This window comes from Coturnix japonica, chromosome 30, assembly GCF_054131305.1.
Source record: "Coturnix japonica strain WE chromosome 30, WE-NBRP24, whole genome shotgun sequence".
Classification (NCBI taxonomy): Eukaryota; Metazoa; Chordata; class Aves; order Galliformes; family Phasianidae; genus Coturnix; species Coturnix japonica.
In genome coordinates this window covers 7,334,001-7,361,335 of record NC_140692.1, presented here as the reverse complement: position 1 = coordinate 7,361,335, position 27,335 = coordinate 7,334,001, and the positions used below count along the sequence as shown (strand labels likewise).

Sequence of the window (27,335 nt, the reverse complement as noted above, 5' to 3'; positions counted from 1 at the left end):
TGGTGTAATTTATCCACTTCTGCACTTCAGGCACGAGTGAAAGAATTACAAGGTGAAACAACTACCAAGGTGAACTCTTCCAAGAAGGGGAGAGTTCCAGTTGCTGCAAGTCAACGAGGTAAACAATAGAGGGGCCCTGCCCCCAGCCAGGGGGGGGAAAGGGACAACAGAGTATACTGGACTGTGTGGATTAAGTGGCCTGGCACATCTCAACCACAGAAATATAAAGCCTTGGTGGACACTGGTGCACAATGCACCCTAATGCCCTCAAGTCACCAAGGGACACAACCAATATATATCCATGGAGTGACTGGGGGTTCCCAAGAATTGACTATGTTGGAGGCCGAAATAAGCCTCACTGGTAAAAACTGGCGAAGGCACCCTATTGTGACTGGTCCAGAGGCTCCATGTATACTGGGAATCGATTACCTTAGGATGGGATATTTCAAGGATCCCAAGGGGTATCGATGGGCCTTTGGGATAGCTGCTGTAAACACAAATGGTGTTAAGCAGCTGTCAACTTTACCTGGTCTGTCAGATGATCCTTCTGCTGTGGGGTTGCTCCAGGTAAAAGACCAAGAGGTACCAATTGCCACCAAAGTGGTTCACAGACGGCAGTACCGCACCAATAGGGACTCATTGCTCCCCATTCACAAGCTAATTCGCCAATTAGAAAATCAGGGAGTGATTAGCAAAACGCACTCGCCTTTTAACAGCCCCATATGGCCAGTGCGTAAAACCAGTGGGGAATGGAGGCTGACGGTAGATTACCGTGGCCTGAATGAAGTTACACCTCCATTAAGTGCTGCTGTACCAGACATGCTAGAACTCCAGTATGAATTGGAGTCAAAAGAAGCTAGGTGGTATGCCACCATTGATATTGCTAATGCCTTCTTTTCCATCCCATTGGCTGCAAAATGTAGGCCACAGTTTGCTTTTACCTGGAGAGGTATTCAGTATACCTGGAACCGTTTACCCCAGGGGTGGAAGCACAGCCCAACAATTTGCCATGGATTAATCCAAGCTGTTTTGGAACAGGGTAATGCTCCTGAACACTTGCAGTATATTGATGACATTGTAGTGTGGGGCCATACAGCAGCAGAGGTTTCCAAGAAAGGGAAACAGATAATCCAAATTCTTTTGAAAGCTGGTTTTGCCATTAAGCGCAGCAAGGTGAAGGGGCCTGCCCAGGAAATCCAGTTCTTAGGTATAAAATGGCAAGATGGACGTCGTCACATCCCAGCAGATGTGATTGACAAAATCACCGCTATGTCTCCGCCCACAAATAAAACAGAGACCCAATCTTTTCTGGGAGTAGTGGGCTTTTGGAGAATGCATGTCCCAAACTACAGCCACATAGTGAGCCCTCTCTATCAGGTAACACGGAAGAAGAATAATTTCTCATGGGGTCCTGAGCAGCAGCAGGCTTTTGAGCAGATAAAACAAGAAATAGCCCGTGCCGTGGCCTTGGGGCCGGTACGGACGGGACAGGATGTGAAGAACATCCTCTACACTGCTGCTGGAGAGAAAGGTCCCACCTGGAGTTTGTGGCAAAGAGCCTCAGGAGAGACCCGAGGCCGACCCCTAGGATTTTGGAGTCGAGCATATAAAGGGTCTGAGGAGCGCTACACTCCGACTGAGAAGGAGATCTTAGCTGTGTATGAGGGGGTTCGGGCTGCTTCTGAAGTAGTTGGGACAGAGGTTCAGCTTCTTCTAGCACCTCGCTTGCCAGTAATAAACTGGATGTTTAAAGGACAGGTTCCCTCCACCCATCATGCTACTGATGCCACTTGGAGTAAGTGGATTTCATTAATTACTCAACGAGCTCGAATGGGAAAACTCAGCCGTCCTGGAATTCTAGAAGTGATCATGGACTGGCCTGAGAGTAAAAAAATTGAAACACCACCTACAGAAGAGGTATCACGTGCTAAAGAGGCACCACCATACAATGAGCTACCAGAAAACGAAAAGAAATTTGGCCTATTCACAGACGGATCATGTCGTATTGTAGGGAAGCATCGCAGATGGAAAGCTGCTGTATGGAGCCCCACACGACAAGTTGCAGAGGCCACTGAAGGTAAAGGAGAATCAAGTCAATTCGCAGAGGTAAAGGCTGTTCAGCTGGCTTTAGATGTGGCTGAACGGGAGAGGTGGCCAATGCTTCATCTTTATACTGATTCATGGATGGTGGCAAATGCCTTATGGGGGTGGTTGCAACAGTGGGAAGATGATAATTGGCAACGAAAGGGTAAACCTGTTTGGGCTGCTGAACTATGGAAAGACATTGCTGCCCGAATAAGGAACATTGTTGTAAAGGTGCGTCATGTAGATGCTCATGTGCCTAAAAGCAAGGCTACTGAAGAACATAAAAATAACCATCAGGTTGATCGAGCTGCCAAAATTGAGGTGGCTCAAATAGACTTGGACTGGCAGAACAAGGGTGAATTATTCCTAGCTCGGTGGGCCCATGAGACTTCAGGTCATCAAGGAAGGGATGCAACATATAAGTGGGCCAGAGACCGAGGGGTGGACTTAACTATGGACGCTATGGCTCAGGTTATTCATGATTGTGAAACATGCGCCATAATTAAACAAGCCAAGAGGATGAAACCTTTTTGGGGGGAAGGGCGATGGCAAAAGTATAAATATGGAGAGGCATGGCAGGTTGATTATATCACCTTGCCACGATCTCGCAATGGTAAGCGTTATGTACTCACCATGGTGGAGGCAACCACTGGGTGGCTCGAAACATACGCAGTACCCCATGCTACCGCCCGAAACACCATATTAGGGTTGGAAAAGCAAATCCTGTGGCGGCATGGCACTCCAGAAAGAATTGAATCAGATAATGGGACCCATTTTAAAAATTCCCTTGTAACCACTTGGGCCAAAAATCATGGCATTGAGTGGATTTACCATATTCCCTATCATGCACCAGCTTCTGGTAAGATTGAACGATTCAATGGGTTATTGAAAACTATGTTGAAAGCAATGGGTGGCGGAACGTATAAAAATTGGGAGAACCATTTAGCAGAAGCCACCTGGTTGGTCAACACTCGAGGATCTAGTAATCGCAATGGTCCTAACCAATCCAGCTCCCTACGTACCGTGGAGGGAGATAAGGTTCCTGTAGTACACATAAAGAGCGTGTTGGGAAAGACGGTTTGGGTCCTTCCAGCGTCTGGAAAGGGCAAACCTCTCCGGGGTACTGTCTTTGCCCAGGGACCTGGGTGCACATGGTGGGTGATAGACAAAAATGGGAATGTTCAATGTGTACCACAAGGGAATTTGATGTTGGGGGAGTGCAGTCAATGATTTTCCTGTAAATATATAGGTAGAGTCTCAGAAAATATTTCAATTAGGTACAGAATAGTTCAATTAGGTATAGGACTTAAGATAGAGTGGATTAATGTTAAGGAAACACTTTTTCTCTATATACCTTAATTAGGCATTCTGTAAGCAAGTTTTCCATCTGGACTCTATATCCTGCACTGGCCATGCATGTGTAGAGCACACATGGAAAGAAGTATAAGTCAAAAGGAAATCTGCTGTGGCGGCTGGGAAAGGATGAGTGCACCTTGATGTGGGGGACGCCCTACTAGCGCTGCCTTTCCCCTCTACCGCTGACATGTTTTCCTTTTTCTGGCAGTTTTGCCATTTTCTCAAAATTAATAAATAGTAGGTTAGGTTATAGAGTTTTGTTCTCAACTTAGGGATTTGTATGGAATAAATATAAATTGTTGAGAAAAATAAGGTTGCTGATTATTCACAATTATACATATGAGTGTGTATGTATGTATAAACATAATGTAATGATGTAGAATAAGGGGTGGAATGTCATGGTTTAATAATTTTGTATTTTTTTGCTATCAGTATTCCACATCATAACATCATATAAAGCATGAATAATTTTACTGAATCTGCAACTTACAGAAGAAGACTACATCTCCCAGGGAACAACACGATAGGTCACGGGACCTGGACTCTATATTAACTCTGTCGCAGAACAGACAGACGTTTTTCGAGTTCTGGCGTTCAGGGGAGTGTGTGGGAGCCTTCAGCCGTTCGCCTAGATTCACAGTAGGCCTCTCGGTTACGGGACTCATTCTCTCTCCTATTTTGCTTGATTCGTTAGCTCAATTTTCAATTATATTGTATTATATTGTGTTATCCTGTATTTCGATATAGTATTTAGTAAATAAGTGTGCCTCCTTAGATCGTTGCCACTGTTTTCTTTTCCTAATTAACTTTTTCCTTTCGGCCTAGGGCCCCTCCGGGGCCTGCGGCCCCTGTCACGGACACAGGTGGATTTTAGTTCAAACCGTGACATATGTATATAAACAACGTAGTTCAGCTGTTACTGTTTGAATTTAGGTAAATTAGTGCTTTCTCAGCTTCTTATCTTTATAGTGTATTTGTAAGCAAAGTCATTGATTGCCTGAAGCAGAAGACCTAGAAAAAAACTTCAGCCTTCCACCTTTCTTGAACAACTTAATTCCAAATATATATAATTAATAGTGCTATATAGTGCTGTGAAATGCTAAATATCTTTAATTCTTCTTAAGGTGTAACACTTTTTTAACCTCCTCACAGTCTGAGCAGCAGTTCCTTAGTGGTGGATAGCGTGATAGACGCTTATCTCTAGCCCTGAGTGCTGCAAAATACCAGGAACAGAAAGCTAACAGAGATAGCAACAAGGTAAAAAGAAAGAGGAAGAACTAGGCCTTATAGAGCTCGTTTCTCACACAGCAAATCTGTTGGCCCCAAAATTATGCTCATTGAATGGCAGCACTGAATGTATTTCTCATGGTATGACTCCACAGCTGCAAAATCCCAGCTGCAATTAAGGAACTGCGGGGCTGGATGTTCCATCATTTTTATATGTGCAGGCACTCCAGCGGTGGCTGTGGCAGGCTGCAGCTGCCTGCTCTCAGCCCCCAGCTGCTGCCTCGCAAAAAAGGCAGTAACTGCAATTGTGTGCAAACGTTAGGAAAACACAAATTTTGTGGGTGTTGGAATGGTTCAAAATTGCTGAGCATTATTTCATTCTAGCGCTTCCCAGCTCAGTCAGGTGAATAGGACTTGCTTGGAAGATATCACAAGAACGTGGTTTTACGCCACTGGAAGAGGTGATGAGGTGACCTCCTAAGCATAATGGTTTCAAACAGAAAGATAATAGCTGAATTTCAGAGTAGACACATCTCAGAGGAAATCCTCATGACTCCAACTTTGAGCAAGTTTCCAATGATTACAGAACAAGCAGGTGCCTTTTTCTCTTGTTTATCTGTTAGGGTTTTCCTGTCTATGTGGCATTGAGTACTGATTGCTGTCTAAAAGAGTAGCTGTGTTGGATGGTTCACAGATACTAGGGACAAATTAACAGCCTGACAGTTACATGCAAAAGTACAGACTTATGTCTTCTTCCTCAATATTATGTCATACTTGATGAGAAATACTTCTGAATATACCCTTTAGGGTGCATGCACCTCCTTCATCTAGCTTACGTCTAAGATAATTCCATCTGAAGATGCTGGCAAAGGTGGAAGAAGCTAAGATACTTTTGCATGATCACATATTCAATAGCTTTGCTTCACTGTGGCATCTGGCTGAGCCCTTCCCAACTCTCCCATACTTTCCCTTCACTAAGTCCATCGGTGGTTCAGATGCATTGCCATTTTGAGTTCAGGGAAATGATTTAGCAGAGGGTTGTTAGAAGAACTGAAGCACTGCCATTGCTTCAAATAACATTCCTGCTGAGGTCATAGATGTGACTGAAAGTTGGCAAAGGGAAGAGCAAGGAGAAGAACCCTTGAGGCACTCGAAGCAATGATACCACTGACAAGCTCTCTGAAGAGAGAGCTTTGCTGCAGCAGTAATATGGGAGATGCCATTTGAACAAAGGAATAATAGAAATCAGTACAGTCAAATCATGTGTCTTTTAAGTTGTAGTTTAGTCAACTACGTTTTCAAAGTATTATTTACACGCACATCCCAGGATTTCATCAAATGCAAAGTATATCCACTGATTGAATGGCCACAATCCCTTAATGGCAATCAAAGAAGAGAGATGTTTGAATTTTAGTTTCTTACTGATTTATTATTATTATCTAGCTCTCTGCTTGCAACTGCAAATATCCCTTTGCTGCTCCATTAACCTGATCACTTATCTATGTTTCAAACTACACTCAGAATGTCCACACAGAAAATATCCACACTACATTTGGAGAAGATGTGCCTTGCATTTATGCATGAGATCATGGGCTACATTTTTATGGATACTTAACCTGGGCTAAAAATCAGCTAGCACTGTAAGGAAGGACTCTGGTCACATCCCACCAAGTACTGAATACCAGTAGATGACTCATGCACAACCAAAACCATAGTGCCATAGAGTGGAAGGGTCAGTTCATCTGCCATTTACCCTGAGTCAAAAAAGCATCAGCACAAACAAAAAATGGAGCAGGGAAACTCACCCCAGGCTTGGGCTAAGCCAGATTATCAGAGAAGGTTTCCTGAACAGCAAATATATATCCTCTAATATCCTCTAACAGAGCACACTTGTGTACACATCAGGTCCTAGCAAAAGTTGGAATGGCAAGAAAGCATCGGTACATCCCTCATTTCTGTTGTTCCCAAAGGAAATGGTCCCTTATCATCACTATCCTCACATACACAACATTTGCTACTTGTTTTTAGCAGTGATGAAGTTTTTGTTTTATCTGCTAGCAGTTGTTTCAGCCAGATGTTTCACTGAGAGATTCTGACTGGTTGACAAATAAAGTTTACAGTTTCTCAAGGAAGATAAAAAAGGAAATGGGGGAATTTACACACCACAATTGGGTTACACTACCAGTAACGCTACCAGCCTGCAAACTAATTTCACTTACTACAGCAGAGCAATGGTAGATCTACAGTAGAATGCAGGGGAAGCAGAATGCAACCATAAGCCACTGCCCCTTTATTGACCAATTTCCCCATCATGCTGATGGCACTAGAGATGCTTCACAGAATGCGACTCAAAAGGCCATCAGTTGGTTTTCCTTAATCATTTCCTGTAACAACGCAAACAAGAAAGTTCACCAACTCAGTATCTTACTATTTTGTCTGATTTTCCAGCAGAACACGCATTTCCAGTACATTTGTAGGCTCAGAATCTGCCAAAGATATCACTGTTGTCATTCAATGCATTATGGTGCATGTTAAAAGAAGTGATTTCTATTAATAAGAGGAGCAAATGAAAATAAATTACTTAGAGCCAAGTCGTAGAGATTCTTATTCCTTCAGTTTCTGGATATAAGATGATCTCAGTAAACAGATCAAAAATGTCATTCTCCCTTACCACTCATAGCCATTATAACGACTGCCCAGAGCTCCATATTGACACTCAGTGTCGCCTATTGAATATGACTGTAGCAAATGTCAACTTTTGTCCTGTTAGAGTACAACTGTCATGTGATAGATAGAGCTGCCTGTCAATTCCTCACTGTGCTTTTCTACCTTCCTTTCAACTTCCATTACATTGTACGTTTTTAAAGAAAAGATGCCTTCTTTCCAACAACAATAACCATCTTCAGTACACTTCAAAGCCACAGTGAAGAAACGCTTATGGACTGTGAAAAGTATTGCTCAAAGAGAAGCCTCACATTTAGGGGGTTGATCCATCAATGACCTTCAAACACCTGGATGTACCACAGATAGGACACACATCATTCTACATAAACACAATCATCTCTTTCTTAAATGTGCCCCATTAAGAAATATAACCGAAAAATATATGGAAACAATTCATCTTCCCTACCAGACGTTTATCTTTTTAACCACCAGATAGGACTGTATATGAAAAGCAACTTCCTTCTCAAATCCCTACTGGAAGCAATAGGAACACTGCGTTACAATCAGCTCCACACAGGCAAATGTTTTATTCATATCGCACGACTGGAAGAAAAAATAGAAAGAAAGAGGGGAAAAAAAAAAGGCATATACTGGTTAATTTTATCTAAATAAACCCCACAGTGTGGCTTTTAAATGATATCAAGATCTTTTCCTACCCCACTGAGGTACGTTTTACCTATTTGGGATGAGTGGCATCAAATGCAGTTGCCAAGAGTGAAACCCCACAGCTCTTTACAGTAAGTCATGGAATCCAGAGGCCTTTCCACACATCCCGCAGATAAATGGATTATTTAACGTGATTTTTCAAACAAGCGATCAAACCCAATCCCACTTCACTTAACCAAATGAGTTTCAAGGAGGAGAAACAAAGAAATCTACTGCCGTTTTCAAGACTGACAGTTTCTCTTCTCTTCTAGTTCTTCCTCCCACCACCACCTGTTTTGCACAACATGTTACTAATATCGTAATCACTGAATTATTAGACAGAGAATTTACAAGCACCACTTGTTTTTTCCTTGCTGATGAAGGGAAACTGCCACAGCAATGAAAACTACAGATTATATCTTCTAAACTCGGGTCTGAGGAGAGCATAAGCTACACTAACGATTTCTGAACACTAATAACAAAACCACTTAACGCTCTCTATTATTTAATATAAAACAGTCCTACATAAGTAATAGGGAAAATATTGTAACAGAATAGGCCAATGGGGAACAAAGCTACTCAAGAAATACGATACAGTCCATTGCATTGAATAGGAATGAAGATGAATTATTTTCCAAATATTAAAGAACTACTAGGACAGAGATTCTATAGTTGACAGCATGGATGGATTCCATAGAGATAAAACTGTGACCATAGGCCAATATCGAGCTATATTTGGCAAAGAACAAAGTAAAGGGTTGGAAAGAGTTCTGGACAGTACCTACCAGTAACGACATGTGATGCTTCAATAATCTCAGTGGATTAGCAAAACAAAAAATGAGTAAAAAAGGAAGAGCAGGAAAGCAGCACACAAAGGGCAGAAGCTGAAGTGCAAACAGAAAGAAAGACTTCTGCTAAGAAATAAAAGACAAAAATAAAAGAGACTCTGAACTGCAAAGAAATTGGGATTTCACTCCCTTTGGGGGCACCTCAAGGAAAGAAAATGTATGCTGAGATAGTGAAGAAAACAATCAAAGATAGGGTAAATATTTACGTTTCTATTCACATAACTGAGAAGGTATAAATCATAAGAAAAACCAACAGCTTGGACCTTGGGGGATTTCTCAGTGCTGTTTTGTTTACACATAGAGAGCCAGCACTTTGCTTAGAGCTTCTTCCATCAGCTTCACTGCAGGGTTACAAACAAGGAATCGGGTCTTTCAGTGGAAAAGATATTCACACTGCACTCCTATGGCTGTGAAGTTTCTGCAGCATGGTGGTTCTGGCTTAAAGTTCATGCTGTAAATCCAAGTAGTGCCACATGCTTATCTGAGTACAATCCAAGAGAAAATGCCAGACAAACTCTCGTTCACCTCAAAGCCCCAGAAAGATAAGAAAAACAGCACACACTTGTCCTTTGACAATACTTCTTTCTCTGTCTTCTGCAAAGTGACACAAATATTGAAAAGAATCTCATTTTCAGTATGCTCCTTGCTACCAAGTATTCTAACACAATTTATGGACTATAATTATAACTCAGGCAGTGAAACATCCAACTACTGAAGACAACAGCTGGTCTCAAATTCATGGCTAACAATACAACCTTATCAGCCCAAAAAAAGCAATTACAGACTACAGGACCTTTAAACCAGAAAAAAAAAAATGAAAATCAAAGACCATGGCAGATAAAGGCAGTGTCAGTTTCCAGCCTGGGCTGCCAGCCAATCATTTCTGATTGTAAACCTTTGACAACCTGCTCTGCCAGGTTATAAGATACTGGGATCACTCGCCTATTACTGAAGTGCAGTTAAAACATTCAAACGTGACAACAGTAACAGCTCTACATCATGGTGAAAAGGAACTGAGTTTCAAATGATTGAACCAATGCTAATACTGCAAGGAAGGGAACAGCAGCAATGCCTGATACATTATCAAGCATCACTGCCCTTTCTAACAAGGTTTACCTGGTTACAGGTAATAACCGTAAACAGTGATTGCCAGTAGTAGCACGGACCGTAAGTTCTGAAACAGAAGATGCTAAGTGACAGTCCTGCCATCTCCTCTTCTGTGAACCCAATGCATTGGGGCTCAGAACTCTGTGCATCTGAGATGTCAAAGAATTCAATGCCTGGGTCAGAAGAGCACAGTATGTGTTTCACCTGGACTAAGCCCTCTCAGATCCGCTCTGGATTTCATTTTTTTAACCTGCTTTATCTTAAATATATAAACTGAAAATCTAATACAACGCTTGCGTGCTGCTGACACCTCAGTGAGTATGAAAGCTAAAGGAACATGGATGGACAGGTGCATGGAGGGTGATGCTCTGCCTCACTCCACGAACTGATTGCCATGGCTGTACATTCTATATGAAACTGAATTTAACATTTCTCCCTGCTTTGCTTGTTCATCTTTTCTCCCAGCTTGATTTTTCTTACTCTTAGGATTTCTTACCCCTTGCTCTACCGTTCCAAGCACTTCTTTTCTCTGTACTCAGCCAGGTCTTCCTCACTGTGACTTCAGCTGTATGCATTAGCAAAATCGGCTGCTTTGATTAGAAACACAGGAGTGGAAGGTAGATAATAGCCCGGTTCTCTACACCTGATCTCCCAGTGAGGGGTCACTGATAGGGGTCAACAGCTGAAATAAGCGTCTCATCACATGAAGAGTTGGTGAAGAAAAAGCTGTACTGTCAAATAAAACAGAGCACAGCAGTGCTAGGAGTTGGAGGGGGTGAAGTTATCTATATATTTAGGCTGGTTTGTGTTTTGCAGATTTTGTTCTGAAGAAGCAGAGCTTTCAGCTCAACAGCAACAGAGCCTGAAGTCCTGTATTTAACTACAGGGCAGAGTCAACTGAGGAAGTTGCAACTCCATCCTCTCAGGAAACAGGCTTGTTAGAGGAGCTATGGAAGGAGCCACTCTGCTACCAAGCCTGCTCCCAAGGAAGCACCGCTCTCATCTTCTAAACAATACGGCTGTGACAATAATCCTGAAGGATTTTTTTTTAAGGCCAGTTCACTGATGGGCTCTGATTAAATTATCTCCAGAGTGATCCATCTGTTGATTGACACTTTTAAAATACCGACCGTCCCAGATCATTTGACACTGGCTACTGATGAATCATCAAGTTAAAGCCTTTACTTTAAATACTACTGTTACGAATGAAATGTCAAATAGTGACATTTGATATTCTGCACCAATTACTACCGCTCATGTGGGCACATAAACACCACTTAAGCGGAGTCAAAATCAGGCTATTAGGGTGCAGGGATCAAAAGAGACAGGCTACTTGTCTTGTCTGGGTTTATAGACTACATAGCTATTGAGGGTCCATTAATCAAGCAGGGAAAAAAACAGCTATTATGGGTACTGCAAAAAGAGATGGTCTAAAGGAGGTTGAAAAGGATGAGTGCCTATGCCGTGCCATACATTCCTCGCTTCTCTTGAACAGCCCCCAGTTCGTGCGTCATTCTGACATAGATTATACAAACAAGGAGGCACTGTTGGGTTAAGGGTGATGAGAGAGAGGAAAATGTTGACAGACTCTCCACCAGTGTGAGGCACAGAGCTGTGAAAGCCTGCTCTGATTCTTAACTTGTATGGTCAAGAAGGGTGGAAGGCGCCTTACAGAGGATATTTCTGTATCAGGTCACGAGAGACAAAGTCTTGTTCCTTCAGCAGTACTTTTTATCCCTTGTATTTATAAGGGCAACAGTACTTACATGTCTCCTGCATATAGGAAAGCGCAGATCACAACTTTTACTCCACTGCATTTCAGAGTCAAAGCAGTCAACAGAGGTTAAAAAAACGCAATAAGAGAACTCTGGGGATTTATTAGCAGCCAGAATCATGCCATCAGTCCAGAACTTGATAATAAATAGCTTTCTTTTTTTTTCCTAAGAAAGCTTAGCTTCTCAACACTGAAAACTTGGTGGGTTTTTGAAGCCTTCTGAATACGTGAGCGAGCTTTGAGAAAGCTTCTTTTGAAGGTAGGGCTCATCCTTGACACAAATGTACAGTGGGGATACCTCAGATATTTGAATTAAATTTGACTTGAAAATTCTGAACTCAAAGCTCCAGAGTCATCAATTCCCACGCAAACATGTACTTGCCAGCTTTCTTATTTTCTCTGGAGCATACCACTGACCCTATTACAGCATCCCCCAGTTGTACGTGCAGCTACTTCTCTTTTCAAAGAGACCGTGTTCAGAGGAAGCCAGCATGATGGATAATAGAAGTCCTTTGACATACTGTGTCATTTATCACATAACAGCCTCAATCCTCCTAACAGGGCCTTCTCCATATGTCACTGTCAGCTCTTGTGCCACCCCAATGCATCAAAAAGAAAAGTTTGAATATGAAGCATTGTAATTCCTAAGTCACAGCTCATTGCAGCTTTCCAGACATGAAGAACCATTCTATCTATCTGCCAGCTTGTTTGTTTAATTTTCACTCTGTCTCACACATGTGAGAAATTAAGCCTTCAGTGTAGAAGAAAACCAGAAAAATGTCAGGTCTGGCAGAAAAGAGGAAGATAAAAATCTCCAGTTCCATCAGGAATCCAATGTGACATTTTAAAGTGTAAAAAGAGCAGCCTATGAGCATCAGGTATTAGAAAAATACTGGCAGATCTAAAGAATTCCTTCTCCTTTCCAACCCAGGAAAGAGGTTCTCTAATGGGCTGATGCGAAACTAGAAAGCTTAAAGCAATGCAGATAAGCTCCTGAACTCGGCTGCTTAATGGAGGCATATCTCAGCTCTTCAAGGGCAAGGAATGGAGTTAAAACACCCAGGAAAGCCTCTAGAGATTACCCAGTAGGCCCTGTTTTGGGCTACCTACAGTAATCAGAAATCACTCTATAATGAAAAATTTCACTGAGTCAGTTCCCAGGTGATTTGTGAAAACATAAGAGGAGACTGGAGCCACTGCTGGGGCCTCAGCTCTGCTCTCTGTAACACTCACATACATTCATCACTCTTTGCGCTCCCTCTCAAGTGTTAAGAGATGACAATCAGACCGTGATCCATCCAGGCTCTTTTGCCATTAGTCTGTAGGAATGCAGCCCCATCTCGGTACTGGCTGCATTCACTGACAGTATCATGTTTGTGCTACCCAAGCACAGACTCTCCATAGCATTCATTCAAGAAGATGAGGGCTTCCTTTCAGATCTTCTCTATTTCATTTTCTTTCAGCAACACACAGAACTGGTCCAAGCTTGCATGAACCATTTCACAGACTCATTTTGTACTCGTTAGCATTTCCTGGGTTAGAAAAAGCTCCATCTTACTTTCAGTGATTCAGAACCTCTCAGTGTGAATGGTCTTCAATTCCAAGAATTAAGATGCCATTTGGAATCACAAGTGATTTTAAAATATGATTTGCCACTTCATTAGGTTATTGTTGTGCAGTCTATGTAAATTTCCATTTCATTAAAAAATTTTCAAAAGAATCACAGGCAAATTACAGCTCGAAAATTAGTCAGTAAAACTTCATTAAGCCAACCCTTAATAGGATTATTAATGTGAAAGAACCAAAGATTAATTTCTTCCTCAATGAACATTAACTGACAAAATTCTTACCCTTTGTGGCATTCACAATGCTGCTCTCATGTCTTGATGCCTACTCTAACAGTAGAATCATGGAAGGTATATTAAACAACAGTGTATATTATTATGCTACAATGGATCATAAGTCAGCTGACTCAAAGTTTCCAAATTTCATTGCAAATTTCAGTATCCTCAAGGTTTTGGGGCAGCAACTTAGCATCAGCTCGAACTGTTCTTTTCATCAACTGATCTGATCTTTTCATCCCCCTTATTAAGTATTCACAGTAGATAACTTTATGTGGAGACATTAAAGTTGTGATACAGCAGAGTCTAGCAAGCCCCCAGGAAGCCCATAGGCCAAGTCACTAATAAGCCCTTCAAAGGCCTTCATCCCCCTGTAAGCAGTTTTTTCTCTGAAGCTTCCAGGATGGAGCTCTGAACCAACAATATCAATTCTGTATTCCCATGTATTTCACAGTTCGGTACACAGACAGACTTTTTTTGTGTGGGTATGAAGGGAAAGAAGATAAAAGAAGGATAAATCAGCTAGGGGCAAGTCTTGGTCACTACTCAACCACAAGGCAAAGCAGGGATGAATTCCAACTCACCATGAGAGTATCCTAAATAAGAGTTAGATGGAAATATGAGCTTATGCTACAGGAACAATTAAAGGAGTCAGTCACTAGGAAAAGGAAAACACTGCTGTACTGCTGCTTTGTAGCCACCAGCTCACATTCTTCAGATTACAGCAGAAATATCAAGAGAGGGAAAAAAAAACCTGATAAATCAATACGAGTTTATTACCAAATACAGCAAAATGCTGACAGTACAGCACACAAAACGTATGCTTATTTTCATGCCTAATTTGCACAAGCTCATTCCCAAAGGATGAGCATAATATTCAAAAGTGAGAGCACAAATGGCCATTTAAATGCCTAAACCCCAACTTAACTAATTGCATATAAAAACGTATACGTAACCTCCAAGCAAAACTGCAGCCTTTCAATCCTGATAGCCTGTGTCAAAATGGTCTCCATTACTCTATGGCTGCATACACATTTACACACAAAGAACGCTTCTTGGCAAACCTCAAAGCAAACTCCTTATTTAAGCTCACATCAGGCTTAAGCAAGAAACCATGCCCTGCAGGTAGTTTGTGGAGACATAGTGCTTGGTAGACACATGCTGTTTAGGGACCAGCCATTCCACTTGAGATCATGCAAGTACAATTGTGGTTTCAGAGCTGCCAGGTGTTTCTCAAAGATGGATAAAATGCTGGGGGAAAACAAAAAAAGAATACGGACACTGTCTGATTGCATCTAAGGGATTTCTTTCAGTCACTCTGTAGCTCACAATAACTGCTGCACACCCAGTTGCTGTGACTTTTGCCCGATGGCTTAAATCCAGCAACGTCCTGTATTCATAGGCAACAGGTTCAGAGGTTATAAAGAACTACTCTGTAGCAGCCCAAAGGTAGCACACTAAGCAATGCCTGACATTAAAGTACATACAGTTTTGTTATGGCTCTTTGACACCCTTTGGGACAAAAGATATAAGAAATAAATTGCTGTCATAGCAGTACACACAGTCAGAATTGACACATGGCAACAAAAAAAAGGGAAAGGCACGAACACTGGCCAAACCAGTTCATTATAAGTAACAGCCCCGAGCTGGGCTTTTGTTTCTGTAAGAAACCACATAATGGAAAGATAGACTTGATTCTGATTATTTCTGCTTACAGCAACAGAGACTTTTTCTTAACATTCTCCTTTTTATTTAGATTCCCAGTTGTATTAGTATTATGAGTTGGGAGGCTCAAAGCCACTGCCTCTGAACAGACTACATGCTTGATGAGATCCTGTGCTGCTCGAATCAGTCTAAAGATAGACAGAGAACTAGAACAGTTCAAGGGTGCCCTCACCTGCACATCACAGAAAGAGACAAATTACAGCTAATTCAGTTAGTGCAGTTCTTTGGTGCTCTTCACTTGAAAACTAGCACACACACAAAAACATGCAATGCATCACCCAGGCATGGAGGTCTTCCAAAGCAAGCTTTCTTCCCTGACATGTTTTGGAGGGGGTGGGGAACAGTCACACCTCTGCTGCCTTCAGCAGTGAGCTTTCTACACTGAATGTTAATATATGTTTATAGTGAGACACTAAACAGGTCAACTAGAAAGAGGTTTGGGTATTCCTTGCAAATGGTTTAACCCACAGAGTATGGCCTGTCTTTCCAGCCTTGACTCCCCAGATATCTCAGCCTAAATCCAAGGAGCTTACCTTGAATCACCTAAAAAAGTTCAAATAAAATGTAACAGCCATAATCTCCTATAACTCTTGACTTCACTTTCAGGCTCTGCTTTACAGCTCTGCTACCACAAATATAATCCAGAACTGCTTTGCTTAACATTACATCCACTGGAGCATAGAATTCACCGTGAGCTCAAATGTGGTACTAGAGATTTCTGTGACAGAATAACATCTATAAGGGACTTGGATGAAAGACCACCACGTTTTTTTCCACGTCACTGGAGCAAGGATTTAAAACCCCAATCATGCTCTGTAGAAGTGACAGACGAGTGCAATAAACTTCATTAATACCCAAACCTCTTTTCCTGCTTCTTCTCATTTTTAAGTGGTATTAAAATAGTTTATGATTGTTCAGCTGCTCTGCACTTTACATCCTCTTATGTGTCATAACCATTTGGGGGATGACAGAAAAATAGACAGTTTTTTTAAATCTTTTTTTTTTTTTTAATATAATTTAAAATTTTAATGTATATTTTAAATTACATTAAAAAAAAATACAAAAGCCTTTAAACTACCAGACAATGAATATGCAAAATGTTCCTCAAAGTTTACATTACTGTTATCATTGTTATCTACTGGTAGAAACGTCACAGACCAGAGATAGACCTGGGAAGCAAGTTTTGCTTTAGATGGTGCTCAGTGGGACCAGGTGCCCCTTAAATGGAGGATAGATTTTTTTTAATCAAAAGCTGAGCTTCTGAACATGTAGGGGAGAAAAATTAGAGATATGGGAGATAAAGAAACATTACCATCTGAGATGCCATGTGATATACATAGAAAGAACCCCTGTACTCACCCAGAACGTTGTCACTGCATAATAACTTTACAGGAGTAGGAGTAATAGGACTTCTTCAACTATAATAACTATACCTTAAGTACTTATCATTTTTGGAGACAAATCAAAGCGACCCAAAAGGTGGTTTAGGATCTAGACTGTATTGTCCATTACCACTTCCTCACTGTGCTCTACTTCCTCAAGCAAACAACGCAGAAGAGGCTCTATCGAATGTAATGGAATATTTAAGCACCTCGTACAGGGACACATCCACCTGTGGAATTTACAAGCCAGTTCTAACAGTACAAGGAAGAGTGGCTGAGCTCTGAACACAGCAAGATCTCTACAGCAACTTAATGCCAAAATAATCACTATTCCCATGCAATGAAGTATCACCGTGCTAATCTGAAGGTTCCTAACAGGATCACAACATCACCGAGCTGGGGTGTGTTCAAATACCAACTTCGTAGTTCTACAGTGCATACAGACACAAGGTCATCATTACTGAAGCCCCCTTTGCTGCCCATCTCACCCTCTTCTTTTTGTTTCATATTGTTTCCTCCAGCTCAAATTCTGGGCCAGATGACTTCAAAAAGCTCTTCATTTTTCTATCCCTTTAAGACTCCAACGCTTTACAGCATTAGAAGTGTGGCTGACTTTTTTTTCCCTGACTCCCAGCAGTGCTGTCTTTCAGGTCACAGGAGAGGTTTTGATTTCCCACTCTTTGTCATTCCAGCATCAACTTAATTTTCTGTTTTTCATTCTCTTGCTGCTTCCCTGGGACATGCAGCTGGTTTCAGAAATTAAGGTGACAATTTGCTCAAACTACTGGGGTAAAATTTGCCCGTGTAATTACCCTAATTGCATGTGCAATCATATGAACCATGTACACAGGTGAACTATTCAACCTCAGCTGGTCCTCTGTGGGTGCATTTTTGAACAAGCAATTTTGAAAATACAGGCTTCCAGATGAAGCTTATTTTTGTTGTTATGCCTCTTTGTCCCATTTTTTAAAACACCATTTTCCAATTGCCAGCCCATTTCTCCAACCCAAGGCAGTCACATATCTGCTCTCCTACCACTGTACTTTGCCAGCTGTTATTCAATTGAATCTGTTATTCAAATGAAACAGAGGGCAGGGAAGAGCGGAAAAGAAACACAGAAACAGAGATGTTAAAGAACAGTAGTAGCTAAAATACCGAGCTAACTAAACAGAGACATTTAAAAGCCAACACGCAGTAAGGCAGCTCTACCTTTGCATAACTAAGCTCCAAGTTTTTTTATTCATATGCTTTTAGAAAGAACTTCTGTGCATATATCACAAAAAATGATGTGTTTTAATACTTAAAAGGGACTGAATGGTCGTATAAAATTTGAAATGTCACTTGGAACTCCAGGGATGTCCAGTTTGCAGGGTGAAAGAAATACTGCTCGATTTATTACACAGTAATATATGAAGGTATATTATGAGAGACAATAACCTTCATTCCCAGGCAATTTCAGCTTTCCAGGTAGTGTGGATATTGCAGTAAAGTATTGGACATTCTTCATTGCATCTATAAAAGTGAAGTTTTTACAATTTCATTTTGTGGACTTTTTTCCCATCCCATGAATAACAACTCCAAGTCTGAATCTGTAGCTTCCAAAAGGCATTAACTTGGGTAAGATGAGTTGGTCTTGAGATAAGTGATCAAAACTAGCCCTTGCACTCATGACATGAGCTTCTACCCAGTACATTCAGCATTTATGTCGGTACTCCATGCCTACCACAACCAGGAATCAGATGCAAAATCCAAGTTCGTTAGTATCTGTGTGACATCTCATTGTAGTGTTTAACTATGGGGTGAACTGGGTTCAGGGTTTGCAGGTGCATCCTGACAATTTCAAGAAAGCATAAAGAAATCCCTCATCTTACAGCGTTCTCCAGTCCCTTCACTGATGATACTGAACCTCACAAATCTTCCCTGGGTGGCTGAAGAAGTCACGGCAGTGAGATTCTCCCCCCCATCCTAAGAAGAAACAGTGAAGGAAAGCAGTAACTACAAAAGCTTCCACCTCCATAAAGTACATCATGAGAAAATGGATTAGCCTTCACAACAGATCCATTAGCCAGCACCCCAGTATCCTCTTTGTTCTTGCCAATTCTAAAGCACGCTGTGCCAGTATTGGATCAGCTCCTAACAAGAGACAAGCTGGTCCTTGCCTGTCTGCACAGAGCCTAGCACAGGCACAATTGCTATGGGAATAATATATTACCAAATGGACTTAAATGAGCATAATAACAAACAAAAGATAATCATACACACTCAAACTAATGCAAATAAGAATATAATTCAATCAACTCATTAACTTTACTAAAAGCTAGCTTTGTACATCAGCCTCCTGGCTCTTAGAACTGTCAAAGGAGCGCAGACATCTGATTATGAACTCCCGTTGTCAGTCAGGAGACTAGACATGAATGCTGAACAAAAATAATTCCTTTCTGAGCCCACGGAACATCGTGTTCATATCTAATATTCATGCTACCTTGAAAATACAAGGTAGTAGCCATATAAAATGGAATAATTTCTGAGGCTTAAAGCTGAATTGTTTAGTAGTCCAAGACATTAATATCACTGAGCTCATATCAAGTAATCTTCAAGTGCAGTGAAATTCCCAAGTGACCTTGACTAATCTGAACAGATTGGGTATGAAAGCATCGAGGGAGCTGCAGGCACCTCATGGGGGGAACCTTTACTGTTTCAGAGCAAACACTGTGCGTGCTTTTGGGACTGGAAGACCAAAGAAACAAGAGACAATGCATTTGGTCCCCCCTGTTCTTAAAATGACCATTAACTAATTCGTTTTTGTGGATGTTTAGACATGATACTGTTTTCTCCAAAGGCAAACAATAGTACAGCACTTCCATAGGATATTGACAAGCAAGAGAACAAGATCATAGACATTACATATTAAGAAACCCTTGGCCCTATCTATGCCAGACCTCCTCTGTGAGGTCTTTTTTGGTCTCTACCAAGGCATACAAACAGTGGCACAGCCCTCTGGGCAATTTACCAGAATCTAGCATTGTGTTGGCCTGTTATAATAACAGGCCTCTGGACTCTGGGACAAGCTCTTATAATTCAAGAGACTGAGCGTATTCTCCTGCCCGACCTCCTGAAAGCGCATGGAAAGTGCTGGAAAATAAAAGGAAAGGCAGCAAAGCACCCAAAGTCTCAGCTATTCAGCTTTCAGAAAACAGAAGCACCAAGCAATAAAACCAACTGCTGACATGAGACTGGTGCCGAGTCCCACAGACAACGATAGCAGACAGACTCCTATTTTAGAGACTTGACGAAACAATAAATTAGGTGAGGGTGTGTTAGAACAACAGCTGGTTGCTAATTAGTCGCAGCCCCCTCAGCAGGGTATCAATAAAGCAGCAAAGAACATCTCGAGTAAATTAAATTTTAAAAACCCCTACTGCAATCACTCCCCTGACAGACCCTTCCTTCATCTCCCTTCTCAGCTTTTTATTTATTGTAATTACTTTAGTAATAAGATTTGTTTCCTTGTTATTATATGTATTACTATGCAGGGCGGCAACAACAACAATAACAACAATAGCTAGGAAGAGTTATGTTGCTTATTTATCTCTGTGGCTGTTATTGGGCCACTGGGTGGATAGAGCAATGAGGAGGTGGGTGCCTGGGAAAAGCAGTAAATAGAAAAGAAAGCATATTCCTCAGGAGCAGAGACATATGGGGACATATTTACAAAGGAGGAAACACTGACAATGAGCGAATAGATCTAATAACTCAGGGGAGCCCAACAGCTCCAGCTGATAAAGGAAGGAATAAACAATACTGCATTAGAAGTGCTGTCAGGAGTCCTGGGGTGTAGCTGCGTGCCAACAGAGGTTTACCATAGGAGAGCCAAGGATGGACTGCCATGTTAGCACAGGGCAAAGGCTTTGTCTGAAATAGGGTCATCTCCCACAGCATACTGATGTACTGAGAAGAGTTTGGTGGAGGATCAGACTCTGGTTCTGGGTCCACCAAGGGAGAAGCTGCAAAGACTTAAAGAATCACATACCCATATTTTATCTTATGTTGTTCATGTACTAGCCAGATTTCATAGCATCATAGACTCATTAAGGTTGGAAAGACCATTTAGCCAAGCTATCAGCCCATCCCCACCATGCCCAGTGACATCCCTCAGCGCCACATCTCCATGGTTCCTGCACACCTCAAGGGACAGTGACTCCACCACCTCCCTGGGCAGCTGTTCCAACACACCACCATTCCTTCTAAAAAGAAATTTTGCCTAATATCCAACCTGAACCTACCCTGGTGCAAATTGAGGCCATTACCTCACATCCTATAGATCTAACCTTCCAAATCATGGGCTTCTGCTATAGGGAATCTGCTGAGACTATCAGGAACAATAAGGCTGCTTGCCTTGAAGAAGTATAAGTGGTCTTAGACCCTCTTCACTAGAACTAAAGAACAAGCACCCAAAATTCTCAGGACGGCCTGCTGAGAAGACCGTGATGGCCAACAAGAAGCACATTTTCACCAGTTATGCCTCACCACCAGTGCAAGATCACTGTCCTCTTTATGGGGACAGCTGAGGCAACACCAGAGGCAAGAGAGCAGCACTTAGATAAGAACCATCTACTGCACTCAAAGAAAGTTCACCCACAGTTCATAGCACTTCCCTGAGCCACATTCCAGATGCAGTACAAGCATTCCTCAGACATGGCATTTTCATCTGCTCTGAGGTCCCGAGTCAGCGCTTGCAAATAGACCACCTTATAACACAGAGCTCAGAGCACAGCCATTCTAAATGAGTAAGGACTGAATCTTATGCAAAAATGTTCTTCCACACGCATCTACCCAACTACCGTTGGCACTATCCTTAAAGAAATGCACGCATCACACATCAGCTAGTCTGGAGAGACTCCTTAAATTGTGCTTGCAAAGTGCATGGCATCCATTTAGATATGCAAGACTAGATTCTGAGAATTCAACTCCTCTTTAACCCTCTGATCAGAGAGAAGCAAACAAGAGAAGGGAAGGGAGAGTAGGAGGGATGTCTACAGCCACATGGCTTTGTGTGCCTCTACTTCAAGATTTAATCCTCAAGGATGCAGTTCTGGGTCATCAAGTGAGTCCTCAAGTGCGGCCCTTAGCTTGTTTGCTGTCTATGTCCAGCTCTGCCTCTGACTACGTGGAGAACAAAATGTCTCAGTGCAGGAGAGTGCACAATAATATAGGAGGAAATAGAAGTTATATACACAGATAATGCTTTTGGGTAGAAGAACTAGCTTGCTTCTGTTCTTCCTACAAGTATCCTTCAAAAAAAAAAGAAAAGAAAAAAAAAAAGGCCCTTGTTTCAAAAAGTAAGTGGGAAACATTAATAGTTAATAGTTTCCCTTCTGAGAGCATGCAATAGAAATGTGTTCTGAAAGGGCTTTCAGAGGACGTTTCTATCTCTCCATTTCTGTAATTGTCAGAGTTAAAGCTTTTCTCTGCTGGATTCCAGGGCGCAATAAACAAAGCCCTGTAAGTAAAACAGGATGGAACAAACAGCCTGACTAAAGTGAGAGTGAATATCAATAAAGAGAAACAAACAAAAAGCCCAGCTCACCTGCCTTACCTATAAGCAGCAGCAAAGCTTACTCAGCCTGTGTTGTGGGAAGGCAGGTGCAGAAGGGAACAGGGTGTTTTTAAACCAGATAAAGAATAGTCCATGGCTATAATCCAAAATGCAAATCAGGATTTCCTCTTCCTAACAGCTACTATGGTTACCCCATGCCTTCGAAGAAGTCACACTGCTTCCAAAAAAATTAATCTTCCTTTACCAAAATAGACTCACCGGCTCCCATCTCCACTGATTGGTTCAATTCATTTACAAAAACACATCAAGTTCCTCTCATTGAAAAGCTTCTTTGATTCAACAGTAGGGAAAGGAAAGCGAGAAAAGGGCAGACAGAAGGGAAGAAAGAGGAAACATGAAAGGGAGTAAAGAAAAAGGAAGAAGGTGGCAATGGAGGAGAGAGACATGAACTTGGAAGAGAGAGATTGGGCAGTTCAAGACCTGTGGATGCTCATAATAGACAGTGCATGGGCAGTCTGAAGATGAAATATTCTTTAAAACAAAAGCACTTATCTAGGAGTTCCACCTCTTGTTTGATCAATCATATCGCAAGGCCGAATCATTTTTAATTTAATACTTCTGGGAAGTGGGGGGGAAGCACTCATTAAACACGGGCACGGTTGGCAAGCACTGCGCGTTAGCATTTGGCACTATTTATTATTGCTGTTTATGGTGATATAAATTAGGTTATACTGATATAATTAATAACCCTAAATTCAGGGGTAATAAATAGCAATATTTATATGAAACTGCAGACTCTGAAGAAGTCCAGCCAAAAAAATCCCCACAAAATGCTGACTACCACGTTGTGACTGCTAACATACACATGGGAGCACCAGGTACGTGGGTGCAGAAGATATGCAGGTGTGAGCAGACACTGAGGAATGGCTGCATACACAAGCTGTTGACAGAAGGGTATGTAGCATGTGCACAGAGAAGACAGCCTAAAAGCAGGTCACAAGATGGTACACAACTGCATGGAGAAGTGTTGGTGCACAGGCAACTTGTTGCTCCACTGTGTGGTAATGAGCTTATGTGGAACAGTGTGAACAGCCAACAGTGCTGGGTATTTCTTTGTAACAGAACTGTTTGTGCTGTCATAAGCTTTTACAAGTTCCTTTCCTGACCCTGGTTTTAGTGGATGAATCAGAAGAACTAGATTGAAGAGAAAATGCTCCTGGTACACATATTTCACTCATTTCAAGCTGTGTGAAGGTTGTGGTGTGTCATTATTTCATCCTCCCAGGAAGAAAACTCAGGGGAAAGAAAAAAAAAGGAGGGGGAAATGCTCAAGGTCACATACTTCATCAACAGCAGAGCCAGGAACAAAGCACGGGTCTCTCACTCACCCAGTATAACTCAGCAGTTTCCTAATCAAAGTGCTGTGCTCCTTCATGGATTCTCCACCGCTGTGTAGAATGGAATTCCTTCTCTAGCTTTCCTGTTAATCCGTGATTTAATTTAAAAAGACGATAAAGGGATGAGAGAAAACAGTCAGCTGAACACCAACCAATACCTTGGGTTTTCACAGAACAGCCTTCGCAAGATAATCAGCCTACAAGGACACTTTCCCTTTAGTAATTTAATGCCTGTCACTTTGGACCATCTTATAGCACCGTTCTTGGAGATTAAGACTACTTTTACTTGTAAAGAAGAAAAAAAACACACAAATAACTATATCAGGTCAGACCATACATCTATCAGAGGCAGCATCCCATTTCCAGCAGTGGTCAAACACTACTGTGTGACAACACACAGGATGCACTTAATAAAAAGTAGTGTCTAACATTAAAATATATAGCCACTACCAGATCAGCTGAAATTTATTTGACAAACCCTACATCTGACTGCTATTCAGGACAGAGCAAAGGCTGCCCAGGGAGGTGGAGTCACCATCCATTGGAGACCTTAAAGAAACATGGAGATGTGGTACTTCAGGACACGGTTTACTGGGCAATACTGGTTGTAGGCGGACGGTTGGACCAGATGACAGACTTCTTTTCCAACCTTAATGATTCCATGAGAACAGTCGCACAGAACACAACTGCTCATCAGTACTCTCTGGATTGAACAAACTCAAATTATATGTGATATTGGGTAGTGATTTTTATTTTTATGTGATGACAGCCTTACTCATACAGACATGCTTGCATCACCACTACCTTCATTTAGCATCAGCAACAGGACTCAACTCTCTCCATCACTGACAGACAGGAATAAATCCTCATAGTACTGACTGATGTGAAAGGGAGTGAAAGGGAAGGCTGTTTCCTAGCTCAGCCACACACAGTCAGAGCATAATCACATTACTGCCATCATATCTGTGACAGAGGAACATTCTCTGCATGCAACTTTCAGATCACATTAACCAAAGCAAATACCAAGGCCCTGATCGTCTTGTTGCTGCACAAGGCTCTCGAAGTGTGATTGCACGGTATCCTGCTGGGATGAGCACTCTTCCACTGAGCTGTGCCTGCAGCAGGGAGTCAGCTGGGGAAGGGGCACAGCTGGGCTGCTGGAAGAAATCCTTTGTAACCGTGCGATGGCATTCATCTTTGTGACGGGCAGGGAAGCATTATGCACACCCCAGCACACAGGACTGGGGAGGAGGGAGAGAGTGAGGAGCTTCAAAAGAACTGCCAACAGAAAAGAATTCAACCCTTTTTTAAATATAAAGATACCGAGGTAACGAGACTAGAGCAGGATTAATACCAGATAACAGAAGGATGGATGGGTAGTACAGAAGATGCACTTTCAAAGCATGAAGATTCGAAATGAGTGATGATTCAAAATAAACAGTGGATTTGACACATTCAGTCGTGATTGTAAATCTCAAGGCAAATAAGTGGCTTCCTGAAATGTGCTACAGAGACCTAAAAGTAAGTAGTATGGACCTGTTTACAGCTACTCAGTCAATAATGGCCTACAGACCCTTTTCCTGGAAAAAGAGCTTCCCTTTGTGGCAGTGATTTGAATGACAACAGAGTTTAATACAGCACTTAAACCTAGATGAAGTAGAACATTAATGGACAAAGAAACCTGCATGTGCTTCCACATGCAGCAAGGGACTAAAAGTCATCTCCAAAAAGCTGCCAATAAACTCTAGGCCAAGAAAAGAAGCTTTTCTTTCTGTGCAGGAACACCTCAGTCCACTGAAAAAGCACATGGGAAGAAGCAAGAGCAACAGAGCCATGGGAGGCCCCACAGCACAGCATTTAAATTGGAGCATGATGGAATGGTTCTCTCCCTTCCCCAGGCTTCATGCTTAGCTACAGAGCCATAGCCAAGTCCTTGGACCTCTGCTCCTATCCCACACCAAACTTTCCTACTCATCACCAGGTTGAACTACAGTGGAAGCTCCACACGTTCCTGTGTGATATGAGCTCAGACAGTACCCTTCATTCCAGGTGTCACCAAAAGCCACACTGTCCCTCCTGAGGACCCTTCCTCTGCTATGCTCACTCCTGACAGCTGGAGAAAAAAGGTCAGACATTCCCTCCAGCCCTCCATCTGCTGGAAACTTTAATTAAGCAGAGTGAAAGGAAAAACAGAAAGCCACAATCTTTCATTTTTGCTTCTGCTGTCTGGAAGAATCAAGGAAACATTTGGTGCCAGCAGAAGCTTCCAATACTCGGGGGCAGCATCCAGCTCCCCTGAACAGCCTAAACTACAACGCACTCATGTCCTGGGGAGAACAGGAACACAAAAAACTATGCTCATAGTCGCAGACCAGAGGCTAAGAACACTCCAAGCTGCCCTCTGCTGAAGCCCAGACCACAACAGAAAGGAATTAGATTAGGACCAAATAAGCTCAAGATTTGCTTAAGGTCTTTACCCTGTTTCTTCAGCACCGGATCAGCACAACCTGACCTGAAACCAGATGAATGGTTGTAGTGATGATGTGGGTAGGAGCAATGTAAAGGCAGCTCTGAAGAATGCAAAAAGAAACTGGTATATTCATAAGCTCAGAAAGACTTGGAATCTCTTCAGAAGCATGTGGGAGGAAACAGAGTAAAGGAGATAGGAGAAGGAGGGAGTTTCATTATACGGAAACATTTCCATAAAGATACGAGCATTTAATAGATCCTTACATCTTTCCCCCATTCAGGTTATATAAAGCATTAATTAAAGCCAGTTATTCCCAGATATATCAGCTTGCAGATAAAGTTTGCCCTGCTGATTTGGCAGAATAGATAACTTTCCATTCAGCAAGTAAGATTCAGTTTGTCTGCTATCGCTAATACTTCACCCAGTCAGTTGGGACACCTTACGGCCCCACACAGTACAGAACCATGAATATCTGATGCACACGAGACAGCACACTGGGCTGTATCCAGGACTTACATTCTCCTTACAGGACTGATCACAGGATGAATAAAACACAAGGCAAAAGGCAACAGGAATTCTGGCCCAAAACACTGAAGACTAGGCCTGCTAAGTATACAGCAGTAAAGCCTGCAGGTAAACCCAGTGAAAATTCACAATAAGTATGTTACTACAACGCACTTGCCATTGATGACTCCATCAGGGTTGAGCATGGGGACAATCTTGAAAATGAAACATTTCCTCAGGAGATCAGCAATGGGATCACTGCTCACAAGGAACTCCAGGGTCCCCTTCATCACCCAGCTGGCGTTGCTTTCACCAGGATGAACACGGGCCATCAGAAAGACATAAGGACGACTGTCTGTAAAACAAAGCAAAGGCATGGAGATGTTATGCACAGAAGCTGCAGAGATACGATGCCAACTTTTTTTTTTTAAGAGAGAATCTTACTAAACAGTTCATGGACAGAGCCTAATGAACCCCTGTTGCAAAGCAGACTAGCAATTTGGCAGAGAAAATTGTCTTGCTATCAGATACGTTATTTGCCATTCCCATGAAAAAGCACCCTCATTTGGCCTAGTTACACGTCTCCAAAAGCTCTCTGTATACACATGCTCAGAAGAGACCAAATTTGACAGCAGATTGTTTGAAAATCCCATCTGTGTTGAGCAAAATCCACAGATGGGCCAAGGGAAGAAG

The 27,335-nt window shown here is 42.0% G+C and overlaps 1 protein-coding gene across 1 annotated transcript in view; it reads right to left on the bottom strand.

Moving 5' to 3' along the window:
- The window catches only part of LOC146755841 (cytosolic carboxypeptidase 4-like), a 49,898-nt gene extending 22,884 nt beyond the window's left edge, over positions 1 to 27,014 (bottom strand). Inside the window, exon 1 of the mRNA XM_085525285.1 lies at positions 26,817 to 27,014. Coding sequence (XP_085381411.1) covers positions 26,817 to 26,974 — 158 coding nt within the window. The 5' untranslated portion in view covers positions 26,975 to 27,014. The remainder of the gene's footprint in view (positions 1 to 26,816) is intronic.
- Between the last annotated feature and the right edge of the window lie 321 nt (positions 27,015 to 27,335).